At 39.5% G+C, this 17,758-nt stretch overlaps 1 protein-coding gene across 1 annotated transcript in view; it reads left to right on the top strand.

Annotated features, from left to right (window-relative positions):
- Nucleotides 1–17,758, top strand: part of STXBP3 (syntaxin binding protein 3) — a gene marked incomplete at both ends in the record, with an annotated part of 72,326 nt that overhangs the window by 18,706 nt on the left and 35,862 nt on the right. Inside the window, 4 exons of the mRNA XM_080693267.1 lie at nucleotides 1,430–1,506; nucleotides 10,644–10,722; nucleotides 13,554–13,654; nucleotides 16,455–16,609. Of these exons, the coding sequence (XP_080549393.1) occupies nucleotides 1,430–1,506; nucleotides 10,644–10,722; nucleotides 13,554–13,654; nucleotides 16,455–16,609 (412 nt within the window). The remainder of the gene's footprint in view (nucleotides 1–1,429; nucleotides 1,507–10,643; nucleotides 10,723–13,553; nucleotides 13,655–16,454; nucleotides 16,610–17,758) is intronic.

The following is a 17,758-nucleotide window of genomic DNA, read 5'->3' on the forward strand; positions in this document are numbered from 1 at the left end:
TCACAACTTAGTAAAACCTTTACTAAATAGCTGAGGCTAGCTTTGAACCTGCAGTTCTCCTGTCTCAGCCTCCAAAATACTGGGATTATAAGTGTGTGCCTGGTGTGAATTAAACCCAGGTGCATTCTACCTCTGGGCTATGCCCCTAGCCCATTCCCTTTTTTAAAATAGGGTCTCGCTATGGGTATAGCTTGGAGGCAAAATGCCCCTGGGTTCAATCCCCAGAACCACAAAACAACAAAAATAAAAATAATACAGAGTCTCACTAAGTTTCTGAGGCTGGCCTCAAACCAGTGATCCCCCTGTCTTAGCCTCTCAAGTGCTAGGATTACATACATAACACACAATTAAGTAGTTGATTTGACAGAACCCTTTTCACTTTTGTTCTATAATTGCATAAACTTAATTGCAATACAACATTTCACTAAGTCCTAAACATTTTATCATTCAGAGAATATTAATGTATGGTTTTAAGAGTATGAGTTAATTGGCAAATTACTTAAAGAATATTATAGCTGTACATGGTGGCGCACACCTGTAATCCCAGTATTTGGAAGATTGACACAGAAGGATCAAAGGTTCGAGTCCAGCCTCAGCAATTTAACCTTGTTTAAAAAAAAAAAAAAAAAGAAAAGAAAAGATAAAAAGAGCTGAGGGTGTTTCTCGGGTAGAATGCTCCTGGTGTTCAGTCCCAGTACCAATAAATAAATAATTAAAAGTGCTGTACCCAAGAGAAATGAGAGAGAGAGAGAGAGAGAGAGAGAGAGAGAGAGAGAGAGAGAGAGATATGAATGAGAATGAATTATAATGGAAACTTAGACTTTGGAGTCAGACAGATCTGAGTTGGAAGCCTGCCTGTTCTACTTTCTAACAACTAGACAAGTTACTCAGCTGCTTTTTGGGATTTTCTTTTTGTGGTACTGGGGGTTGAATCTAGCATTCTACCTCTGAGCTACACACCCCAGCCCTATTTTATTCTTGATTTTAAAGCAGGGTCTCACTAATTTGCAGAGGGCCTTTCAAGTTGCTGAAGTTGGCTGCAAACCTGAGATCCTCCTTTCTCAGCCTCCCAAGTACTGGGATTGTTTTATATTATTCAAGCGTGCACCACCTTGCACAGCTTACTCAACTGTTTTTTTGTTTGTTTGTTTGTTTGTTTTTGCGGGTCTGGGAATGGTGCTAGAACTACCTATGAAATGACCACTTTATCTTTTTTTCAGAATGAGAAGGCAATTTGGCCTATGGTTTAGACTCATGGAAGACATGTTTTTAGTATTGTTTAGCTTATCAAATGAAAACAAAACGTAAACCTATTCAGTATATGCAAATGTGTCTATTATTATAAATGGAAAATATAAAGTTTATTTTAAAATTGTTTCAAGTGTATAAATATTTAGTTATATGAAATGTTCTTTTTTGTTGTTGTTAGTTGTGGAGAATATTTACAAGAATCGAGAACCTGTCAGACAAATGAAGGCTCTTTATTTTATTTCTCCATCATCAAAAGTAAGTATGTTGAGTCTTTAAAAGTGAGTTCTTGCCAGGCATGGTGGTGCACACTTGTAATCCCCGCGCTTGGGAGGCAGAGACAGGCGGATCACGCAGGTTCGAAGCCAGCATTGCTGGCTTAAGAGACCCTGTTTCTAAATAAAAATATAAAAAGTAGGTGTCTGGGAGTGTAGCCTGGAGGTAGAAGGGTTTTCAGGAACCCCAGTACCACCAAAAAAGCAAAAAAAAAAAAAAAAAAAGTGAGTTCTTTGCTGGGTGTGATGGTGCATGCTTATAATCCCAGTACTTGGGAGGCTGAGACAGGAGGATCGAAGGTTTGAGGACAAACCTTCAATCGAAGGTTTTGAGAGCCTCAACAGTGTAGTGAGACTCTGAGCAAACTAATGAGACCCAGTTTCAAACTAAAAAATAAAACAGGGTTGGGGGTGTGGCTCAGAGGTAGAATGCCCCTAAATTCAATCCCCAGTATCACAAAATTAAAAAGTGGGTTCTTGGGCCCCAGGCATATAGCTCATTGGTAGAATGTGTGCCAAGTATGTTCAAAACCCAGGGTTCAATCCCCAGCACCAAAAGTTAAAAATAAAAATAAAAAGCAGGCTTTTTTTGTGTGGTACTGGAGATTGAACCCAACTGCATTCTACCTCTGAGGTATACTTCCAGCTTTTTTTTTTTTTTTTAATTGGTGCACTGTATTCATACATCATAGTGGGATACAAACTTTTGTAGACATACATGCACACATCGCCCAGTCAGCCCCCACCCGATCCCCACCCCATTCTCTCCCTATCCCTCCTTCCCATGCTTGGCTTAGTGGTTGACATCTAGTATTATAGCAATTTATCCAAAATTAAAAATGATAATCTCACATAACAGTTTCATTTGTCTGATACCAAGCTTTTGATGACTTAAAGATAACATTTCAATATTTCTTTTTGCTTTCTTTCTTACCAGAGAATATTTTTTTTTATTTTTTTTAGGTGAAACTATCATATATTTATATATTTATTTTTCAGAAAAAAAATCTATCCTAATATGGAATATGGACTCTAGATACCCAAAATGATCTTGAAAAAGAACAAAGCTAGAAGATATATATTTTCTGATTTCAAACCATATAAAGCTACAATAATTGAAACAGTGTAGTATTGTTCTAAAGGCAGATATATAAACCATTGGAGTTAAATAAAAGCCTAGAGCTAAATTCTTCCCTATATTGTCAAGTTATTTTTGACGAGGTTTCCACGAACATTTGGTGGTGGAAATAATAATCTTTTAACTAAATATTGTTGAAAAATAATACATGAAAAAGAATAAAATTGGACCCTTACCTAATCCCATATACAAATATTAACTCAAAATAGATAAAAGACCTAAATATAAATCTTAAGACTATAAACTTTTAGAAGAAAATCTGGGTCATAAAACCTCACAACATTGAAATTGGCAGTGATTTCTTGGATATAATTTCAATGGCACAGGCAACAGAAGAGTATACAAACTCCCTAAAAAAATAAAAAAATATTGTATATCCAAAGACACTGTAAACAGAATTAAAAGTTACTAATAGAATGGGATAAAATATTTCCAAATGCTATATCTAAAGGTATATTAATATTCCAACTAGACATCCTAAAAATTAGCAACAATAAAAGCAAACAATACAATTTAGAGATAGGTAAAAGACTAACATAAATAATGAATCTCCATAGATAACCAGTCTTAGTTATTTGTTGGATGGAAAATCTTGTTTCTCTGGTTCTTGTGTGTGTTACCTATTTCTTCTTTGTAGTTAATCTCTTTGAGTATTTTCTCTAGTGCTGGTTTTGAAGACATAAATTCCTTCAGTTTCTGTTTGTCATGGAAGCTTCTTATTTTTCCATCTAATTTGATAGAAAGAATGGCTGGGTAGGAAATTTTTGGCTGGAAGTTGTTTTCTTTCAGAGTTTGGAATATGTTACTCCAAGCCCTTCTGGCTCTCACGACTTGGTTTGGGAAGTCTGGAGTGATTCTAATTGGTTTGCCTCTGAATGTCACTTGGCCCTTTGTTATTGTTGCCTTTAAGATTCTCTGCTTGGCTTCCACATTGGTTATTTTGACAATTATGTGGCGTGGGGATCCTCTTCTCTGATCCTGTCTAAAGGGGCTTCTATAAGTTTCCTGCACCTGTGTATCAACCTCTTGCTCTATGTTTGGAAAATTTTCTGCTATTACTTCCTTGAAGAGATTGTTGATCCCTTTGGTTTCACTTTCTTTTCCCTCCTCTATTCCAATTATTCTTAGGTTAGCTCTCTTAAAATGGGCCCATATTTCTTCAATGTCAGATTCCTGCTGTCGGATATTTTTTTCTAGATTAGAAACTATGCGTTCATTTTTGGAATGATCATCTTCTAAGAGCGAGATTCTATTCTCTATGTGGTCTAATCGGTTGTTCATGCTTTGAATTGAGGCCTTTACTTCATTAATTGCATCCTTTATCTCTTTTTGGCTCTCTCTGAATTCTTTTTGAAACACCTCTATTATTTCTACAGTTATTTTCCTGGTTTGATCTTCTAGAAATCTCTGATTTTCTGTTTTATCGGGTTCTGATGTTGTGGGGTTGTGGGCATTCATTGCTCCAGTGTTATTCCTCTTTCCCATGATTTTGGAAGTTTGTGCCTTCTCTGGGTTCTTCCCTTGGGTCACTATGACTTCGCTTAAGGTGCTCTGGATCTCGAGTCTGTAGTATCTCTGACCCCACTACTCCTTTACTTGGTTGTATCACAGAGTCTCCGACCCAGAGAGTCGATAGAGGCTGCTTTAGACTATGGGGGGTGCCAGGTTGGGCGTTCCCCTATGGTGTGATATCTCTGCCACCGCCACTCCCCCACTGGGTCAAGTCCCAGGGAGTACAGTACTGGGATTTCTCCTCTGTAGCCCGCAATTTGACTCACTGTTCTTGAGTACGCAGATGTAGCTGTACTGGACTCGGTGAATTCAATGCTGCTGCCACCGGTAGCAATATGGCGCCACTGCCACGCCCTCGGCCGTGAGGCTGGCGTATTTTTTCTTTTCTGGTTTTGAGATCCACTCTGAGTCCCTGCAGCGTGTGCTGAGCTCAGCCACTGGGAGCTTTAGATGCTCCCTGCGCCGAAAGATCCCGCCTGGCTGTTCCGCAGCTGCTCACCTCGGCTTGCTGTAGCCTTCCAGTGAATTCGCCGGTGCCGCCGGCAGTATGGCGCTGCTGCCGCGTCCTCGGGCGTGAGGCCGGTGTATCTCCTCTGTGGCTCTGAGCTCTGTTCTCAGTCCGCTTTCTCTCTGGAGCCTGGTGAATTTTTTGTTTCTCTGGTGATGGTGTTTTCTGGCTACGAAAGGCGCTGATTTTGTGGTGATGGAGATTGGTTGTTAGTGGGGCTCTTAAGCCCCGCTTTTCTCGGTCGCCATCTTCCTGGAAGTCCCTACTTCCAGCTTTTTGAAACACAATCTCACTTTGAAACAGTCTCAGTAAGTTGCAAAGGCTAGCCATGAACCTGCAATCCTCCTGTCTCAGCCTCCCAAATACTAGGATTACAAGTGTGTACTATAACGCATGGCTGTTAAAATACTCTGTATTAGAAAAAATATTATCATAAAATCCTTTATTTAGAAAAGTTTCTTTGAGCTGGGTGTGGTGATGCCTGCTTATATTCCCAGTATTTGGGAGGCCCAGACAAGAGGATTGCAGGCTTAAGGCCAGCCTCAGTAACTTAGCTCTCAGCAACTTAGTTAACTCTATTTTGAAATAAAATTTAAAAAATGTTTTGTGGTATTGGGGATTGAACCCAGGGGCATTTTATCTCTGAGCTATCACCCCAGCCTGATTATATTTTTGTTTCAAAATAGGGTCTCACTAGGTTGATGGTAGTCTTACTATTTGCTGAGACTGTCCTCGAACCTGCAATCCTCCTGTCTCAGACTCCCAAGTATTGGGATTGCAAGCTTGCAGCACTGTGCCCAACTCCAGAATATAAAATTGGACTGGAGAGCTGGGTGTGGTGGTACACGCTTGTAATCTCAGCATTCAGGAGGCTGAGACAGGAGGATACGGGTTCAGAGCCAGCCTCAGCTACTTAGTGAGACCCTTTGCTACTCAGTGAGACCCTGTTTCAAAATAAAGAATAAAAAATAGGGCTGGGTGTGTAGATCGGAGGTAGAATGCCCCTGGGGTCCATCCCCAGTAATGTGCATGCGGATGTGCGCGTGCACGTGCACACGTGCACGCACACACATAAAAAATAAGGGTTTTTTTGTGTTAGAAGATTGTTTTATTTGTACTCTTCCCAATGAAAATGTATAAGTGAATGATTCCCTTTCTCCCCATATATGAAAGCAGAATTTAATTGTAGAAAATAATAGTTTCTTCGCATAATTTGTTATTCACACAGTTCCTATTGAACCATAATCTTTGGGGAGATGGAAATGAAGGTAAAAGAAATAGTCTTGGATTAAGCTAATATTTATTTTAGTGACTTCCCTATAGCATTCATGTATGTGTATATATGCGCTTACAGATATATATATATATATGTGTTTATATTTTAGTCAAAAGAATTTCTTCAGTTTTTAATCTGACTGTATGATTTAACTCATACTCTAAGCCATGCCTGCAGTCAAATAGAATGTCAGATTTCTTTATCCTGTTTAATACCTGAGAAAGCACTTTCTGATATCTCTGCTTATTTCCATCTGGAGTATTTAGTTATCCCAGTTTCATTTCACTTCTAACTATAGCAGATAGTATGGAAAATCCAGATAATCACTATTTAATCTGTACATCTTGGCTGCTAGCGCAGAGAGTGGATTTAAAAGATGCTTTATAACTTATCCTTGATGCAATTCTGTAAGAGAAAAATTCATGATTGGAAAAAGTGCAAGCTAAAAGCAGCATTCTTGTGGTGGCACACACCTGTAATTCCAGTTCCTCAGAGGTTGAGGCAGGAGGTTACAGCTGGCTTAGGCAAGTTCCTGAGATCCTATTAAAATAAAGAAGGGCTGGGAAGGTAGCTCAGTGATTGCCTAACAAGGACAAGGTTTGTGCTGGATTCATTTTCCAATACCCCACTCCACAAAAGTATCATTCTTCATCTTGCAAGCACATTTTTATTGATTTATTTGGGTACTGGAGATTAAACTCAGGGGCATCCTACCTCTGAGCTATACCCTAGTCCTATTTTTTATTCTTTATTTTGAAACAGAGTCTCACCAAGTTGTGGAGGGCCTTACTAGTAGCTGAGGCTGGCTGTGAACCTGCCATCCTCCTGTTTTAGTTTCCCAAGTACTGAGATGACAGGGATACACTTTTATAAATACATGTATATAATCTATATATATGATACATATATACACAATGAAAACATTCACATACATATGTTTATGTATGTACATATGTCATTTTTTTAGCTATTCTAGCTGTCAGTGGAGCAGAAACTTCCATTTACTGCTAATGGGAATGTAAATTGATACAGCCTTTTTAGGAAATAATTTGCCATTCTTTCTCAAGAATTTTTTTAATGCTTTATATTTTAGAGTTTATTTTAAGGAAATAAATAAATGGTCAAATTAGGTTCTTAGGAATAAGCACATCCAATTAAATTTTTAGAATTAATAAAGAATAATATGAGAGATCATACAGCCATTAAAAATAAGGTTTGTAGGGCCTGGCGTGGTGGCGCACGCTTGTAATCCCTGCGCTTGGGAGGCAGAGACCGGAGGATCGCGCAGGTTCAAAGCCAGCCACGCGCTGGCTTAGGAGACCCTGTTTCCAAATAAAAATGTAAAACTAGGTCTGGGAGTGTAGCCCGGAGGTAGAAGGGCTTCCAGGAACCCCAGTACCACACACACAAAATAATAATAATAATAATAAGATTTGTAGGAATTTTTAATAACCTAGGAATTCCTTTTTTTTTTTTTTTTTTTGTCAGTACTGGGGATGGAACTACTCAGGGGCATTCTACCTCTGAGCTACACCCCTAGCTCTATTTTTTATTCTTTATTTTGAAACAAGGTCTCACTAAGTTGCAGAAGACCTCACTAAGTAGCTGAGGTTGTCTGTGAATTGCAGACTCCCAAGTACTGGGATTATAAGTGTGAACCACCACATCCGGCAAGGAATTCACTCTTTTTTGGTGTGTGTGTGGTACTGGGGGTGGAACCCAGAGGCTTTTTACCTCCGGGCTATACTCCCAGACCTATTTTATATTTTATTTGGAAACAGGGTCTTACTAAGTTGGTGAGAGCCTCACTCAGCAGAGGCTGGCTTCGAACCTGTGTAATCCTGTTTTAGCCTCCCAAGTGCTGGGATTATAAGTGTGCGCCACCATGCCTGGGAGGAATTTACTTTTTTTTTTTTTTTTTTTTTTTTGCGGGTTTGGCGATGACCCAGGGGCATTTGACCTCCAATCTACACCCTCTGCCCTATTTTTTTATTCCTTATGTTTGAAACAGGGTCTCACTAAGTTGTGGAGGGCCTCACTACGAACCTCGATCCTCTGGTCTCAGCCTCCCGAATGCTGGGATTACAAGGGTGTGCCACCACACCCGGCTCAGGAATTCACTTTTAATGTTAAGTGACCAAGAAGAATCCAGAATTGTATATTCAGTAAAGAAGCAAAACATTCAGAGAAGATGGTACTCTCTTACCTACCACCACCCTCTCCAGTTTTTTTGTCTGGTCTGATTTAATTGCCTGCTGGGTGTTTAAGGCCTCTGTGCAGATGAGACCCTAGGGTCCATCGAGCACTGGTGAAGAACCGTGGTGTGAGGCTTGCATCCTCATGGTCTGGGAGAGTACCTGGAGAAGAGCCTCTGAGTTCCCAGACAAGGATCAGAAAGGGGCAGTTTTCAGGAAGAGTTTATAAAGACACTATGAACTCCAGGGGAAAGGTGAATTAGGTATCTCAGAATGGCTCCAGTGGTTTGTTTCATTTGCTTTTGTGGTTTTTCCTTCTTTGCCTTCCTTCTCTTGCATAACTGCTCTATTTAAGATATTCTAACAACTAAGCCTAAGCCTTAACAGAGGCTAAAAAAAAAAAAAAAAAAAAAAGTTGGCAGCTAAATGGTTCAGCTGCTGGAGAAAGGAAGTTCAGTGAAATGAAGAAAACATAGCTAGCAAAATACAGCTTTTTAAAAAGGATGCTAGCCGGGCGTGGTGGCACACACTGTAATCCCAGTACTTGGGAGGCTGAGACAGGAGAATCGCAGGTTCGTGGCCAGCCTCAGCTACTTAGTGAGGTCCTCTGTAACTTAGTCAGACCCTGTTTCCAAATAAAGAATAAGAAATAGGACTGGAGATGTAGCTTAAATGTAGAATGCTCTTGGGTTCCATCCCCAGACCCACACACACACAAAAAATTTTGTAAAGTTCAAAGTGTGATTTACTTTACTTAAGCAGTTAAATGAAGGAGAATGTAACCACTATTGAAATTTAAATTTTATCCATAATCCCAATACTTGGGAGGCTGAAAAAGGAGGATTGCAGGTTTGAGGACAGCCCCAGCAACTTGGTGAGATCTTCTGCAACTTAGTGAGGCCCTGTTTCAAAATAAAAAATAAAATAGGACTGGGGGGATGTGCCTCAGAGGTAGAGGGTTTATTCTCCAGTAAAACACACACACATTATACACACACACACATACACACATTAAATTGATCTGAAAAATCAAAATAGAATATCTCAAAGGAAAAAATTATGGAGGAAAAAGTAAAAATTTATAAGATAAACCCATGTGATGTAACAGAAATACAGTTTAAAGATTTCCAGGAGGAAAAAAATGGAAGAGAGATAATAATGAAGTTTGTTTTCCACATCCATATTTTTGTTCTTTTATTTTTTGAAATATGGTCTTGCTAGGTTGCTGAGAGCCTCACTAAGTTGCTGAGGCTATCCTTGAACCTGCGACTCTCCTGTTTCAGCCTCCCAGGTTCTAGGATTACAAGTGCATACCACCATGTATGGCTTCTTCTCTTTTTAAAAAAACAAAAAACAACCACATATACCTGCTTTCTCTTTACAGTCATCTGCCAAGCTCCGGGTCTTTCATTCTGTGTGTGTGTGTGTGTGTGTGTGTGTGCGTGCGTGCGTGCGTGCGTGTGTGTGTGTGTGTGTGTGTGTGTGTGTGTATGTATGTGTTGCTAGCTTTTCTACCTCCAGGCTATACTCCCAGACCTATTTTATATTTTATTTGGAAACAGGGTCTCACTGAGTTGCTGAGAGCCTCACTCAGTAGCTGAGGTTGGCTTCGAACCTGTGAGAACGTCCTGTGTCAGCCTCCCAAGCGCAGGGATTACAAGCGTGCGCCACCACACTCAGCTCGGGTCTTTCATTCTAATCCCTTGACAATTTTAGGTTCTAAGAAAGTGTTTTTTATTGATGGATTGTAATTATATGTCAGTGAGATTCAGCAGGATACATACATACACACAGCACCTCATGTGCTCCCTCCACAGCTCATTCCACTTTTTCCCCCTCCCTGCACATAATACTGGAATTGGTATCAGTAAATTCACACATGAACACAGTATTATATGAATAGTTTCCTTCATTGAGTCTCCTCTTTCACATCCCCACTTCTTCCCCAGATCACTCTCTGCGGTTCTGTTACCTCTCCTCAGTTATCTGAAGTCCCTTTTGTTTCCCAATTCCTCTAAGATATATTACTTTTCACTTTCTGAGACTGGCTGATCTCACTTAGCATATTTTCTACTTCCATCCACTTTCCTGCAAATGACATAATTTTGTTGTTCTTTATTGCTGAGTAAAATCACATTGTGTTATATACCCTAGTTTTACTTCTCCAGTCATAAATCTCGGTGGTTTCGCTCTCCAGATAGATGATGCATCCAATACCTTGGCTTTTTAGTTCCTTGTTCTTGTACTCTGTGCTGCTCCAGATTTCCTAGACCACTTCATTGCCAGTCATAGAACTTTGTCATCCATGTTACCTTAATCCTTGTTACTTATTACAAGCTTCCTTATTAGCTGTCACTGGCTAGAGTGCTTAGAATCTTTGAAAGTTTAGTTCATAAATTAAAGTTTTATCATTGAAGTAAAATCTTATTTTGAGAGCTGGTATATTTAAATTAATATTTAATAAGTTGTTTAACATCTGATCTTTTTTAAGTCTGTAGATTGTTTCTTACGAGACTTTGCAAGTAAATCAGAGAACAAATATAAAGCAGCATATATATACTTCACTGATTGTAAGTATCTTTTTAAAAGTTACTGCTACATTATTTAAAATCCTATTAATTTTTAAGTTATCTGCTTTTTATAATATATAAGTACTAGTGATTTTTGTTTATCACTTACTGTAATTAGGCTAAGGAAATTTAAAAAATATAGTTATGCCTATTCTAATTTATATTATAGTGATAAAAAAATGAAAGAAAACCATTCCCAACTAGTTTCAAAAGACAGTCACTTTGGCTGGTATACTGGAGTGAGCATTAGGTCGAGAGAACTATCTCTCAAATTCTATTCTGGTAGCTGGGCGTGGAGGCACACACTTGTAATCCCAGCATTTAGGAGGCTGACACAGGAGGATCACGGTTCAAGGACAGCCTCAGCTACTTAGTGAGGCTCTTTGCAACTCATTGAGACCCTGTTTCAAAATAAAGAATAAAGAATAGGGCTGGGGGTGTAGCTCGGAGGTAGAATGCCCCTGGGTTCCATCCCCAGTACCGCCAAAAAAAATTTCTATTTTGGTAAAAGAATTACTTTAGTCAAAGTCTCAGTTGGGGATTTGATTTTAATATTAAAAATAAGAATCTTATAAAGGCATTGAAACAAATAGCCATCTACTTAACAAATATTTGAACAGTTGATGTTCAGATAGAAAATTAAAGAATTACAGAGCCAAGTGTGGTGGCACATGCCTGCAATTTCAGTACTTGGGAGGCTGAAACAGGTGGAATGCAGGTTTGTGGCCAGCCTCAACTACTTAGTGAGACCTCTTTCAAACTAAAAAATTAAGATAGGGCTGAAATTATAGCTTAGAGGTAGAATGCCCCGGGTTCAATCCCCAGTGCCAAAAAGAAAACAAAAAAAAAGAATATTACAAAATGAAAATATCATTTATCTAAGTGAAGCCTAAGTTTTTGCTAATAGAGGTACCTCACTTATAATGTATATAAATAGGTCTGGGAGTATAGCTTGGAAGTAGAATGCCCCTGGGTTCCATCCACATTACCTTAAAAATAAAAAAGGCACTAGTGATGTGGGCACGATGGCACACACCTGGGACTGAGACAGGAGGATCACAGGTTCAAGACCAACTTCCCCAACTTTGCAAGGTTCTCAGCAGCCTAGAGGAACCCTGTTTCAAAACAAAAAATAAAAAGGACTAGGGTGTAGCTTGGAGGTAGAATGCCCTGGGGTTCAATCCCCAGTGCTACAAACAGGGGGAAAAAAGACACTCGGGGGCAGTGTGTTTGGTGCACGCCTGTAATCTCAGCTACTCTAGAAACTGAGGCCGGATGAAGCAAATTTGAGGTCCCTGGGCAACAGAGGGAGACCCCACCTCAAAACAAACAATTATTCAAAAACACTAGGAATTAATGCTGATATCCTGTATCAACCTTAACGGTTAATAGCTGATATTCCAACCTAGATCTAATAGAACTGTAAACACGTAGGTGAAAGGGGGAAAACCCTGGCCTCTGAGTTCTAAAACCTAGTAGTTTTGAGTCCTAGAATTTTTTCACATTAGAAAAGACCCTGTTAGACCCTGTTAGCCCGTCATGACACATGCTTATAATCCCAGTGTTTGGGAGGCTGAGACAAGAGGATAGCAGGTTCAAAGCCAGCCTCAGCAACTTAGTGAAGTTCTCAGCAACCTAGTGAGACCTTGTTTCCAAATAAGAAATAAAATTGGGCTGGGGAGTGTCCTTGGAGGTAGAATGCCTCTGGGTTTAATTCCCAGTACCACAAAGAAAGAAAGAAAGAAAGAAAGAAAGAAAGAAAGAAAGAAAGAAAGAAAGAAAGAAAGAAAGAAAGAAAGAAAGAAAGGAAGGAAGGAAGGAAGGAAGGAAGGAAGGAAGGAAGGAAGGAAGGAAGGAAGGAAGAAAGAGAGGGGGGGGAGGGAGGAAGAGAGAGCGAGAAAGAGAGAAGAAAGTTCCTGTTACTTAAGGAATAATTAATAATTTCTGTGGCATGGCAGATCACTTGCTGATCTGGAAAAATAGTATAAGTTTCTAAGAAGTTCCAAAAGTGCTTCAGTTTATTAAATCATGAGTTTGGACATTAATTTTCTAATAATTTTAGTTTGCTTTGTTAGCAAATTTCTCTTTTTTTCTTTTTTTTTTTTTTTTTTTTTTTTTTTTTTTTTTGCGGGTCTGGGGATGGAACCCAGAGGCATTTGACCTCCGAGCTACACCCCCTGCCCTATTTTTTATTCTTTACTTATTATTTATTTATTTATTTATTTATTTATTTATTTTTTGGTGGTACTGGAGGTGGAACCCAGGGGCTTTCTACATCTGGGCTATACTTCCAGACCTATTTTATATTTTATTTGGAAACAGGGTCTCACTAAGTTTCTGAGAGCCTCACTAAGTAGCTGAGGCTGGCTTCGAACCTGTGTGATCCTCCTGTCTCAGCCTCCCAAGCGCGGGGATTACAAGCGTGTGCCACCACGCCCGGCTTAATCTTTATTTTGAAACAGGGTCTCACTAAGTTGCAGAGGGCCTAAGTAGCTAAAGCTGTCCGCGAACCGCGATCCTTCGATCTCAGCCTCCTGAATACTGGAATTACAAGCGTGTGCCACCACGCCTGGGATTGTTAGCAAATTTCTAAGGAAATATGTCTGAGGTTATGGTAAATGTGAATGGGGGGAAAGTAGACTTTCCATTACAGCTCTTTTGACTTAAATATAGCTGTCTGTAAGGTGGAGAACAATGTATATTAATCTGCCCTAAATTACTTTATGAAAGCCATTTGTTTATATATATAAAAAAGTCTTGAATGTTCAAATGATTTATTCAAATGGAATAAAGATTTAGATGGAATTATGTGCTTTTTTTTCTCCTCTCAGTTTGCCCTGACAGTCTCTTTAATAAAATTAAGGCATCTTGCTCCAAGTCAATAAGAAGATGTAAAGAAATAAATATTTCCTTCATTCCACATGAATCTCAGGTACTTTCTATTTTTATTTCTAATTTTAGTTCATAATGGATTTTCAAGTTTGGTTTTTGAGCTTGTTAATAAGGTATATTCTAAATATGTTTTATGTAAATACATATATACATATATACATATATATACATATACATATACACACACACACACACACACACGTACATATTTGGTGAATTTTATACCTATTCCACAAATGAATATTCCCCATGATAGAGAAACATGAGCAAAAATTTTGGATATGATATTAATAATGAAAACAAGGGTTTATAGCCAGGCATGGTGGTTCACACCTGTAATCCCAGTACCTAGGAGGCTGAGACAGGAGGATTGCAGGTTGGTGGGCAGCCTTAGCAACTTAGTGAGGTCCTCCACAACTTAGTGAGACCCTGTTTCAAAATAAAGAATAAAATAGGGCCTGGGGGGTATAGCTCAGAGGTTGAATGCCCCTAGGTTCAATCCACAGTACAACAAAAAAGGGGAAAAAAGGAGTTTAAATTTTATATTTTTCACTAAGTCCTATATATGTCAATTTATAGCTCTACTGGTTTATAAAGAGAAGTTTTTTTTAAAGCATAATTTTTGTTAAATGATGCCCAAAAATTTCATTTAGGCTTTTTGTGTGTCTATGGCACTGGGGATTGAGCCCAGGGGCATTCTACTTCCAAGCTATATCCCCAGCCCTATTTTTTATTCTTTATTTTGAAACAGGGTCTCACTAAGTTGCAGAGGGACCCACTAAGTAGCTGAGGCTGGCTGAGAACATTTGATCCTTTCTGTCTTGGCTTCTCAAGTTCTGGGATTGCAAGTCACCACACCCAGCTTGTGAGAGGTCTGGATAAGTTGCCCTGGCTGGACTGGAATGTGCAGTCCCCTTTCCTCAGCCTCTGAAGTAGCTGGAATTACAGGCATGTGCCACTGCATACATTTCACTTAGCTTTTGTAACCATTTATGGTATTAAAACAAATGTACTTTAATAAACTTTTAGTTTAATGTTATCAGTGTCCAGTTTATTCCAGCCTTCTGATTTGGACTGTGAGAGTGATGAGTTGCACACTGGTGGAGCCGTGGTGTCAAGTGATACAGGCACCACTCAGGATCACCCTGGTGACAGACTCAAGTGCACAGGGGCCATCTGACTCACAGGCAGAGGAAGAAAAATATTATGCAAATTATAATTTAATTTATAAAATGAAGGGTTTGGTTGTTATGCCTTTGAAACAATTAATGAGCCTTTGATTAATGATAGTAACGATGAGCTGGGCATGGTGATGCACATCTGTAATCTCAGCTACTCAGGAGGCTAACACAAAAGGATCACAAGTTCAAGGCGAGTCCCTGTTTCAAAATAAAAATACAAAGGGATCGAGGGTGTAGATCAGTGGTAGAATGCCTGCCCTGTGTGTTTGAGGTCCTAGATTTAATCCCCAGTACCACAGATGATAATAGTGAATTCTTATGTAGTACTTATTGTGTACCAGATACTTAGATACTCTGAGTGTTTTACACAAATTTAGTCATTTAATCTTTACCATAACCATAATAATAGATTATACTTTGTTTCTTATTTATTTATTTTGCGGTACTGGGGATGGAACCCAGATGCATTCTACCTCTGAGCTACACTCCTAGCCCTGTTTTTTCTGTGTGTGTGTGTGTGTGTGTGTGTGTGTGTGTGTGTGTGTGTGTGTACACTGAAGGTGGAACCCAGGGGCTTTCTATATCCGTGCTATACTCCCAGACCTATTTTCTATTTTATTTGGAAACAGGGTCTCAGTTGCTGAGAGCCTCACTAAGTAGCTGAGGCTGACTTTGAACATGTGCGATCCTCCTGTCTCAGTCTCCCAAGCACAGGGATTACAAGTGTGCACCACCACTCCCGGCTTATTCTTTGTTTTTGAAATGGTGTCTCAAGGAGTTGCAAAGGGCCTCACTAAGTAGCTGAGGCTGTCCGCAAACCGTGATCCTCCTGTCTCAGCCTCCCGAATGCTGGGATTACAAGCATGAGCCACCACGCCTGGCAAGTGTGTGTGTGTGTGTGTGTGTGTGTGTGTGTGTGTGTGTGTGAGAGAGAGAGAGAGAGAGAGAGAGAGAGAGAGAGAGAGAGAGAGAGAGAGAGAGAGAATATGAATGGGGATTGGACCCAGAGGCATTCTATATCTGAGCTACAACCCCACCCAAATTTTATCTTATTTAGAAGCAGGGTCTTGTTAGGTTGCTGAGAGCCTCACTAAATTGCTTAGATGGCTGAGAACCTGTGATCCTCCTGTCTCAGCCTCCCAAGTGCAGGGATTAGAGGCGTGCTGAGTATGTGGTCCACTCCTACAATCTCACCTACTTGGGAAGCTGAGGCAGAATTACAAGTTCAAGGCCATCCTGGGATCTTAATGAGACCCTGTCTCAAAAAATAAATAAATAAATAGAGCCAGGTGTGGTGGCACACGCATGTAATCCCAGTACTTGGGAGGCTGAGACAGGAGGATCAGACAGGTTCGAAGCCAGTCTCAGCTACTTAGACTCTCAGAAACTTAGTGAGGCCGGATGTGGTGGCACACGCTTGTAATCCCCACGCTTGGGAGGCAGAGACAGAAGGATCATGCAGGTTCGAAGCCAGCCGCGCACGCTGGTTTAGGAGACCCTGTTTCCAAATTTAAAAAATGTAAAAATAGGTCTGGGAGTGTAGCCCAGAGGTAGAAAGCCCCTGGGTTAACCAGGCGTGGTGCTGCATGCATTTTTCTCGATACCTTTTTAAAAACAAGTCTCTAGATTGACAGCATAACTTTTTTTGGCTTAATCTAGGTGTATACTCTCGATGTACCAGATGCATTCTATTACTGTTATAGTCCAGACCCTGCTAATGCCAGTGGGAAAGACGCTGTCATGGAAGCGATGGCCGAGCAGATAGTCACAGTATGTGCCACCTTGGATGAAAATCCTGGAGTAAGGTATAAAAGGTAAGACACAGTAGTGTCTTCTGCTTTGGGCCATTTGCTGTTCAGACTAGTGGCAAGTAGTATCTCAGTGCTTTATTGGTTTGCGAAATATATCTTCCTTGTTCAGTTACCATGCTCTGCAAATAGGAGATTTAATTTTAAGACTTAAATTTTAGATTAAACTAATAATAGCCTATAACTGAATTTGAGAATTTGAATTTAATGCCATTTGGAGATATAGTTTTTAATTAGTTTAAGGAATGCCTAGAGAAAATGTTTTTGGTATATAGGGAATATAGTCTTATATTTAATGGTTTTATTATTTTCATCAAATTTAAATGGCTATATTATCTAAACACTTGATATAGTATCTAAGTATCTAATCCTGGTGGTTATTCTAAATAAAATTTGAGACTTTCTTTCTTTTTTTTTTTTTTTTTTTTGTGGGTCTGGGGATGGAACCCAGGGGCATTCAACCTCCGAGAACAACCCCCTGCCCTATTCTTTATTTTGAAACCGGGTCTCACTGAGTTTTGGAGGGCCTCACTAAGTAGCTGGGGCTGTCCGTGAACCATGATCCTCCGGTCTCAGCCTCCCAAATGCTGGGATTACAAGCGTATGCTACCATGCCCAGCTGAGACTTTATTGCAAAAGGTAGAGTTTAACTTTTATACTAGATACCTTTATTTTATTTATTTATTTATTTATTTATTTATTTATTTTTCAACTGAGGATTGGACCTAGGAGTATTCTACCTTTGGGCTATACCCCCAGCTCTTTTTAGTTTTTGTTTTGAATAGATTCTCAGTAAGTTGATGAAGGCATCACTATTTGAGGCTTGCAGTGAATCTGCAATTTCTCTACCTCAGTCTCCCAAGTACTGGAGTTACAGGCATGTACCACCACTTCTGAGGATTTGCTTCTTTTTGAAAATGAAGTTTACTGTAAAGTACACTAATTATATTGACACAGCCTAGTAGTTCATTTCGAAATGAATATATTCATTTAATTCTACAAAAGGCAAAAAAAAAAAAAAAAAAAAGAACATTAACATCTCAGAGACCCACCCTCAGGATCCTTCCCAGTCACCACTCCTCTATACTCCTCAAACACAACTGTTGTCCAGCTTCCAACATATGTTCTGTTTTGTTTTGTTTTGCTGGTACTGGG

This window comes from Muscardinus avellanarius (assembly GCF_963383645.1).
Source record: "Muscardinus avellanarius genome assembly, chromosome: 3".
NCBI lineage: Eukaryota > Metazoa > Chordata > Mammalia > Rodentia > Gliridae > Muscardinus > Muscardinus avellanarius.